The 9,885-nt window shown below is 42.1% G+C and overlaps 1 protein-coding gene across 1 annotated transcript; it reads left to right on the top strand.

Annotated features, from left to right (window-relative positions):
- The first annotated feature begins 5,465 nt into the window (after positions 1-5,465).
- On the top strand, positions 5,466-9,505 carry LOC147451327 (uncharacterized). The gene is made up of 8 exons (XM_086520905.1): positions 5,466-5,681; positions 6,372-6,448; positions 7,898-8,026; positions 8,116-8,147; positions 8,318-8,336; positions 8,415-8,447; positions 8,574-8,671; positions 9,198-9,505. The coding sequence occupies exons 1-8, from the start codon at positions 5,627-5,629 to the stop codon at positions 9,232-9,234; spliced, it is 480 nt and encodes a 159-aa protein (XP_086377031.1). The 5' UTR covers positions 5,466-5,626; the 3' UTR covers positions 9,235-9,505.
- The last annotated feature ends 380 nt before the right edge of the window (positions 9,506-9,885 follow it).

The following is a 9,885-nucleotide window of genomic DNA, read 5'->3' as shown; positions in this document are numbered from 1 at the left end:
AGAGCAATCTTCAATTGAAAATAGCCTGAAAAACCATCACACACACTGTACCTCTCATAACCTGCCACTGAATCCAAGATCTGATCGATGAATGGAAGAGGATATGGGTTCTTCTTAGTGGCTGCGTTTAAGGGTTTAAAATCCACACAAATTCTCCACTTCCCATCCTTCTTTGGACTGACTACAACTGGACTCACCCATTCTGTGGTCTCCACTGGAACTATGAACCCTGCCTTCAATAACTTGTCCACCTCTACCCGCAAGGCTTCCATTTGCTCTTGACCCATCCTTCTTAGCCTTTGCCGCACTGGCTTAGCACCTTCTTTCAGCTCTATATGCATCTCTTCACCCTTGAACCCTCTGATCTCTTCATATGAAGTAATGAACAAATCAGGAAAACTAGCCAGCATATGCAAAAATATATCCTTCTCCATAGCTGAGAGGTCTCCACTAATCATTTGCGTCATTAATTCCTGCTTCTTTGACAACTCAACCTTGGTTTGCATCAACCCTTCAATCACTTCATAAGGTCCTTCACTTTCATCTTCAACTTCATTCGCAAATGCGACTAAACCACACTCCCGGATTTCTTTATCCATCAAAAGAAATGCAACATCAACATCCTCATCACTGCTGGTAGTGCTATCACTGTCCTCATCTGTCACCGTGGAAGAGTCTTCATCACTAGACTCATCCTCATCTTCATAAAGCTCCTCTAATCGTTTCCTTGTGTCCATATTATAAAGCTTCTTGGTACCTGTCTTTCCATAGAGGCTAATTGTACCATGTCGCCAATCTTGAACAGCTCCCACTGCACGTAACCATGGTCTGCCCAGTATAATAGGATATGCTCCCAACCCTGCTGGCATCACATGAAAATCAACCACTGCCTTTGTATCATATGCCTCCACTTCTAAGCTCTTTACAACACCCAAGCATTTTACTTTTTGATGGTTTGCCAATCTGATCCGAAAACCTGACACCCCAGCCACTGTGAGACCCATCTTCTCAACGCATGAGTGTGTTATGACGCATATTTGGGCTCCGCCATCCACATAACCTTGTCCCAAATTTTTCCTTTTATGCCACACATCTACTATTGGACAAATGTCTGGTAGCTCGTCCATTGCCAACACCTTCACTGAACCTCTCTCTGGCTCTTTCTCCATTGGGTTAACCATCCTCTTCCACTGTCGCTTTAGCTTAGGCACCATCTCTATAAGCTGCCCAAAAGTAACATCTGCCTTCCTGCTCGTCAGATCCTCCTTCAAGTCATAGCTTAATTGCCCATCCCCTAGTGGAAAATCTGAAACATGAAACTTTCGACGAGCTCTCCTTTTCCTCTTGGCCTTGACATCCTCGCCTTCATGGCTCTTTCCTTTCTTCTTACTAGGACCTGGGGCACTTCTTCCTTCCTTATCCTCTGTGGTCCTCTTCCCAATAGGCATCACTAATGTATCCTCTAGCTTTGATGCCTTCTCCAAGGTGACTACACTTAGCACTTTTGTCTTTCCCTTTTCCTCCTGGGTCAGTCCACTGGTTCCTTCGTCTCCCTTAATTTCGATGCCATAATCATTTGATCTAGTTAGCACCTGTCTTGGCAATGGATACATGTCTCCCCCCATCCTTGGTGGCTTATCACATTGCGGGCTGATGTGACCCAACTCTCCACAATTATAACATGTGGGCGTCTGCCTCCAAAACCTACTATTACTTTGTCCAGCACCATTCCTAGGTCTTTCTTCACCTCCTGGCTGATTTGCAAACCGCCCTCGACCTCGATTATTTCCCACTTGACCTAGCATGTTTAGGCTGAGATTCTTCATCAGATCAACCACTTGCCTCATGTCTTGCCTTAGGCCATCATCTTGCACTGCTGTAGTGACCACTGCTGGCATAACCTGAGTAGTAACAGGAACCACTGGTTCATGATGAACCCCTGACATGCGCCCTTGTAAAGACTCTATAGGCTGAAATTCAGACCTCATTGGCAAAGACTCCACCCCTAACTGGCTCATTTTCCTCAGCTTCCACTCTTTGTTCCTTGCTACCTCTAGTGCATCTTCATATGTCCTAGGCTTCTTTAGCTCTACTCTCCAACGTATATTCTCCCAAAGACCAGCCAAGAACCTGTCCTTCTTCATCATGTCAGGCGGGGGTACCTGTGGTGCTAAAGCCTTGCACATTCGCTCCCATGCCAATGAAAACTTACGTATGTACGCATCTACTGGCTCACCTTCCTTTTGCACCAAAGCCTGTACTTCTTGCCACACTTTGTCAGGGTCTTCTATCTTCACAAACTCCACTTCCAATCCATGCCTTAGATTGTCCCAACTCAATCTTATAGGTGGATCAGCCATACGCAACTCCTCTTCAAATGCTTTGGACCAAGCTCGTGCATCACTCTTCAAACAAATTTGGAGAAGGCGTAACATTTGTGTAGGGTCATGAATCTGGTTGCTAATGCAGGCAACCTCCATCTTTTCCAAAAATTCTTCCACATCTTCATCACTTCTTCCATGAAACTCGGGATAAGAGAAAGCCATGGCCACCCAAATTATGATGCTTTGAGAACCCCTTCGAACACACGTGCAAGAACCCAAAACTTTTCACTTCCCAATCCCTAGAAACTTCAATGGAGCTCAACTTTAGATAAGGACAAACACATGCACATCAAATGAGTTTTCATAGTTGATCATCGGAATGACAATAGGCAAAGGACATTCCAGGATCTCTCTCAATCTTCTTGGCCCAAACATAAAGACTATGCGCTGCTGGAAAAAGATCTTCCTGGACACATGAACATTAATCTGAATTCTTTGCGTTAAATGAAAAGGAGTGAAATGAGGGCCATTTTGATCATCCATTAAAGCCAACCATGAAGCTCCCAAGAAGGCACACCTGACTCAACCTCTGATTTTGCCAAAATTTCAGCAGCATAACAGCATAAATGGCTCAAAATACCAAAACCAGCCATCATAACTTGGGAAAATTTCGACAGAGTTTCCCCAGAAGTAGAGCAGTAGGAACCCAAAATATAGACTGTCTATGTATGCATAAACTGTCAACAATAGAACCCGAGCATCAAGTAGGACTCACTAGTACATAGCCTATGGCGAGGTCACGAAAAGGGTGCTCCAGCTACCTGTATCACCGAAAGGATCTCCACATTTGAGAATCCCCCAGCTCAATAAAAACCTCACGCTATCGACCCTCACACGAAAGCTAATGCAAATCGCGTATAGTCAAGTCTCAGAAATGACTATCTTCCAGACCAAGTCTCAGAAATGGCTGGGACTGCCAAATAAAACCATATATGGCTCCACAAAGGCGTACAATGGCAGTTTCCACAAGTAACGTACAATCCAACAAACAATGCGCTCAAATAGGCGCCAAGTGATGCATACCCACAACAACTGCAAGTGACATCACTGCTAGTATATCACTGTACTCCAGCTACCTGTACCTGTGTGAATCACCTGTACCTGTACCTGTCCCTGTAACCTGTAACCTGTAACCTGTAACCTGTAACCTGTAATCTGCAACCTGTAATCCCGAATCTCGAAGCTTGAAGCTCGAAGCAGAAGGTACTCGAAGAAGATCCTCCGTGGGGGCGCCAAAAGAATGTGAGCGGGATGAAAACACACACAGCGCCTCTATAACGACCCGTCACACACTCTTGGGAAGATACACACACACACTATGGGGCACCACTCGGCTTAGACAACACACCTGGCCGAGACAGGGAACACACCTCTGGAGTGAGAGGAGAGAGACTATCCACTTGCCCACTCCACACAGACACACACACACACACACACACCCAAAAAACTCAGCTCAAAAGAGGAGAATTTCTGATGTTTAGATACAATTGAGCTTGGGCCAACACCAATGGGGCAAATAGCTCACACACTATGGGTGAAAGAAGCCAGATACAATCACAAACTGGAGCAGAAACTTCGCTCATAGGAGGAACTTACACAGAAAAACAGCAGGAAAAGAGTGAGGAATTTGGCAAAATGGACAGCGCCATCGCGTCCGGAACGGCCCAAAACCCCAGTCTACAATGTCAAAGTGCTCAAATCCGACCTCGGATGAGCAGTTTACGGCCAAAACAGGCTCCAAAATGGGCAAAAACACACCTGCGGCTGTTCCTCCTCTCTTCTCCACGTTTTTTTCTGGTCTTCTCTCTATTTTTTCAGTTCCCACACTTAGCTTTTTTACTTGGGCACCCTTGGCCTTTTAGATGACCTCAAACGGACCCCGAACAGGCCAAAAACTGACCTCGCAGTGCATAGTTGTCACCTTTTTGCATCATTCGCACACCTGGCACTCAGCTTTTTTCCAATAATGCATCTCGCCACCACGTGAAGTGGCCCCAAAAAGTGGTCCTAATGATGACCTTTCTGCATAATTATCACAAGAAAACACCCAAGCTGTGTCCGTACTCATCCACGTGCAAGTATTGATCCCGTTCGGCCTCCTGACGCCACTAGATGCCATCTGACGCACCTGCTGACCTCACGTCGTCGGCCAGCGGAGAGCTTCCTCGAGAAGTTTTACGCGCTACCAACTCCTCATTATTGTATAAAAAACACACTGGTACTGGTAATAGTGAAAATCGCTGCACTATGTACATGTTGTCCTACCTGTACACATGTGGGCCCCACATAACCACCTGGCTAAGGAAAATGGGCAATCCTTTATTTGATGCACCATGCATGTATATGTACATATGCGCAATCCCTTGCTCCAAAAAACTCCTGACAACGGCTATGGTTACCTCCACAAAGGTGTGCCTCTCTTTCCCTTTTGTCATCCCATAACTAGGCCTGGACTACTTACAGCTCCTATCCGTGCTAGCCCTCGCAGCTATGGCAACGCAAGAAAGTCCATCTCTCCCCTTTTTTCTCTCCACACGTGTCAGCCTCCCTAGTCGGCATTGCCTTTCACCTTGTAATCTTTATTCCTTTTTGACAATAAAGATCCATTTTTGAGTCACAGATTACCTCGCAAAGGCCATTATGTAAAAAATAATGAAGTGGTTCATCTCCAAAGCCTACATAACCAATTCAAATTCCATCTTGGATTGATAGACAATCACTCTTCTTATGAAAAGCTACAAACTCGTTTATCTTTAGAGAAAATCTAATCTCACGACCAGGGAAAATTTTGGAATTTTGGAAAATTCGAAAGGCATTTTGGGAATTGTGACAAAATATTGCGGGTATTTTGGGAATTTTTGAAATTTGAAGAGGGTATTTTGAGAATTTCCATAAATTAGAGGGGTATTTGGTAATTTTCCCTAAAAAAAGACCATCATTTTCTTTAGTAACTTTTCCTCTTCCACTCACTTTCCCTTCAAGAAAACAAAGCATCTTTTAAGATTCCCTCAAATCAACCCATAAAAGCCCGTTTGCCCCATCTACTACTGAGTCAAGAAATATTTCAAGCTGTACGTTTAGGCAAAAGTTGTAAACTTAAGGCAAAACTTAATCTAAATAAACGTAAGTGAATCTCTGCAGGTTTAACAGAGGGCTTGCGAGCGGGGAAAGAACGGCCATGAGCCGAGCAAGAAGAACCGAACACCAGTAGAGGACGAGATCTGTCCACTATTGCAAGTAGCATGCGCCGGCGCGCGTCCATTGCTGGAGTTTCAAGCAAACAAAGCACATACATAGGTAACACGCACTTGTTTTCGAGCTATTATCTGATTTGAGGCAATTGTCGGTTTGAGGCATGCAAAATGCTTGTCAAGGTCCCCAAACTTTGTAATACATTTCAACCAGGGAGTGCTAAGTACTGTATTCTTTGCATTAAGCTCATGATTTAGTATTTTCATAATGAATCATTTCCCCTTTGCCACGTTCCCCTATGCCTCTACATTGTTGCAGTGATTGCGCTATTGGCGGTGGGTGGAGTGCCTCTAATCAAAGCTACATTGTTGCAGAGATCGCACATCGGCGCTTGGCCCTACTAGCAGATGCAATATTTCCTTGATGTGACTGTGAAATATTCCCTTGGTGTGTTTTATCTGCTTAGCCCATAGCTGCTCACCATCTTTTGTGAAGCGATGTGCCATTATGTACACACAAAGACTATGCATTGCTTTAGTTCTTGTTAATACAATTGAATCTTTCAATTTCTACACGTGTGCAAGCTGCTCAGGCCATGTGTGCAAGTTGCCTTAGTTTACCAATCTTGATGTAAAAACCATTAAAGTTTAGCTATGGCTTCAAAAGCGAGTATTGTTGAGCTAGAAAGCCAATGATGTGATGCTTAGTTTTGTAAAGCACTTTTCTGTGTAAGTTAGTGTCGTAAGCTTGCCTTCATGCCTGTGTAATCTTGCCTAATGCTGGTCATGCTTGTAGGTCAACTCACGACAAGGGGTCCCAATGGCAGGCATAAATGGTTGTACATCAACTTGGAGAGGATGTCCGCTTTCCAGGCAATCAAATAATCCTACAAATTTTTGTTCTTTTGTGATCATGTTGGAATAAATACATATTCATTAGTTAGATTGATCTTGAAATCCTCAGCCGCTTCGAGCTGTCTATTTTTTCAAATCCGGTTTTCTAAAATCCTCAAGTGAGTGTGCCATGGGCTATGGTATATTTTGAAATAATGCTCTACATACAAAGAAAATATTGTCCAATTTTTTTCATTTCATAGCAGTACTTTTACCATAGTGCCATGAATTTTTATGTCATCAACTAATTTTGTTTTGAAGGCTACTTAAAATATTGAATTTCTTATTGATGTTGGATCAGTCCTAGATCCCGTGGCCGTGCCCCGAGAGGGAGGAGTCTTGATGGTGTCTCTTATGGTTAGGTGGATAGACCAAGTCTCCTCTATTTCAACTAGTAACATGGTAGAGGAGTTAGAAACACAAGAATATGAGATTCTATCTATGGACATGAGAAAGGGATCTTTACATGAGATCGATGAGACACTAGCCCCCGAGAAGAATGGCTTGTAGCTAATCCCATGTAAGATAAGAGACAAGGTTAGCGCATCCACAAAAGTGGAGGACGAGCAACAAATCTTTATGCATAGGGGAGCGGCTATGCTTGAGAGCATACGTGTTTTCAGTTGCTTTGATTGTCCCTCCATCCTCTTTTGCAGATCGATCCTATATGCAAGGGTGAGAGGGTTGAGAGACGACCTTAGTGGTTTGAAGTTTGCCTTCACGAAGGACGGATATATGCTAGAAAAAGGAGAATTCATTGTCTCTTTGCTGACATGCAAAAGAGAGGAGAGCCTCGCGACAAGTATTTTAATACTTTCTATATATGTGCTATTGCCTACATTCTTTGGATTTTGTTTGAAGTTTAACTTTTGTGAATACTCAAGATGAGATCACAGAAACATGGGACCTCTATGGAACAAGATCAATGATGAATTCCAATGTGAATTGAAAAAGAAAACAAAGTTTCAAGATCTTATTAATCACATTCTACGTTTGGGAAGGAAAACATCGCACTGTGGCATGGAGAGAGGCAATTAAAGAAAGGTTTTCTCCTTCAAAGGAGAAGGATTGTCATGTTTTGTGCACTATCATAGATCCTACAAAAGTGCCCGAGATATGCTTCCTTTGTATATTAATACATGATGAATACTCATACTCTAGTTTCCACTCATCTTCGTTGATGAGGTCGTTAATACCACACACATTTGTGCGGCGGATCATATGATGTACTTAAAGGGATTGCCCAAAAAGGATCGAAGTCTTATTGCCATTGTATGAAAAACTATGCCAAAGGTTCCGAGCCTCGGTATCCGCTCACTCCACGTTACCTTGGTAGATTGGTCTATGATGTATGTATTAAACTATATGCTTTCTTTTGTCATTAGCATGCATGATTAGTAATATAATGAAGTTAAAAATGGACTTTAGATTCAAATGACAAAAGAGAAAGAGAAGAGAATGTGGAATGTAAAGCATGGTTTGTCTGACGAAGACTTCAAAAAAGAAGAGAGAATTTATCAGGAGATCAGACACAAATATCAAGATCGTATTGGGAAGGTACTTTATTTGTTTGCATCTATTATTTGTGTATGGAAAATTATGTAGAACATAATTAGAGTAATTGTCATTTCATAATTATATTGCAGTTGCTTAACATTGTGGATCCCAACCTTGGGATGTATTGATTGGCAAGGGTTTTGTCTCTCAAATGGGGTAATGATAGCTGAGCTACATTGGAGAAGTTGAACTTAATAGCACTTCAAGATTCCCCTATTCAAAACAAGATTCATTGGGTTTCTTTATTGGAAGGGGACAAGATTACAAGGGGTACATATGGTCTTAAGGAAGGAGATCACATCTTTTGCATGTAAGGTTAGCTTGGATAATTAATCTTGAATATTGTTGTGTTGTCATATTTTTTCTCTCACTCTATTTGGGACTGTAGATGGCTTCGCAGAGAGAATTATCTTTGACACAGGTATTTGAAAGGGCATTTTAGATTGTGAGAGATCTTATGTATGTGCCCAACAGTGTGCCTTTGCCACATGACTCTACCCTTGCATTCTATTTTGAGGAGATAATGTTTGAAGCTAGGCCCTTTTAGTTTGAAGTGTCTCTTGGAGCAAAGATGAAGGATGTGGAGAAGCAAGCATTGAAGAAGGTGGATACATTACGAATGGCAGCACAACGATTGGCTTTTAGGTGAACAATTTATTAATTGCAGTTTTATTAAATTGTTATGTCAGTGCGACTAGCTTCATGGAACTTGTCTCTTTATCATTGTAGATTTTTGATGTTTTTGGTATCCAAGAATGTATTGTCTGCCATCCCCTTTTTTGTGGAAAGGCAGTGGACTCAAATGGTTGCTTAAGACACATGCATGTATCCCTCTAGGTTACGTACCTTGAGTCCATGGGAGATTGAGAATTGTCCATGGTGGATAGATATGGAGAAAGTTCATGTTCTTGGTCATGAAAGATAGCTACATGAGACAATTTTGAGGGATTTTGTGATGCAAAATCCACCAGTAGGTAAATGAGAGGAGATACATGCATGTATGTTTCACTCTTGGGCATACCAAACAATCATAAGCTCCTCAATTTTTGCAATACATTTCAACCAAGGGAGTTCTAAGCACTGTATTCTTTGCACTAAGCCCTTGATTAGTATTTTCATGATGAATCATTGTCCCTTTTCCAAGTTCCCCTATGTCTTTACATTGTTGCAGTGATCGCGCGTCGATGCACGACCCTACCAGCAAGTGAAATATTGGTGGTGGGCGGACTACCTCTAATCAAAGCTACATTGTTGTAGGAAGGGAATCATCGTACTGTGAAATGGATAGAGGCAATTAAAGAAAGGTTTTCCGCTTCGAAGGAGAAGCATTGTCGTGTTTTGTGCACTATCATAGATCCTACCAAAGTGCCTAGCATTGTTAAGTAGCTTGCAAAGAATGAACTTGTAAGTGCTTGAATTCGGCAATCTTTGCTATTATGTAAGTTATTGTGCGTTTGAATGCTTTGTTTTTATATTAATACAACACGAATACTCATGCTCTGGTTTCCACTCATCTTCGTGATGAGATCGTTAATACCGCACACATTTGTGCGGCGGATCATGTGATGCACTTAAAAGGGTATACTTGAAAATGATCAAAATCTTATTGCTGTTGTATGACAAAAGTTTGCCAAAGGTTTCGAGCCTTGATACCCGCTCGCTCTATGTTACCTTGGTAGATTGGTCTATGATGTATGTATCAAAATATATGCTTTCTTTTGTCGCTAGCATGTATGATTAGTAATATAATAAAGTTGAAAATGGATTTTAGATTCAAATGACAAAAGAGAAAGAGAAGAGAATGTCGAATGTGAAGCATGGTCTGTCTGATAAAGACTTCAAAAAAGAAGAGGAGAAAA

Source organism: Adiantum capillus-veneris, chromosome 9 (assembly GCF_014529385.1).
Source record: "Adiantum capillus-veneris isolate H3 chromosome 9, ASM1452938v2, whole genome shotgun sequence".
Classification (NCBI taxonomy): Eukaryota; Viridiplantae; Streptophyta; class Polypodiopsida; order Polypodiales; family Pteridaceae; genus Adiantum; species Adiantum capillus-veneris.
The sequence above is the reverse complement of the archived record's forward strand: the minus strand, read 5'-3'. Positions and strand labels throughout refer to the sequence as shown.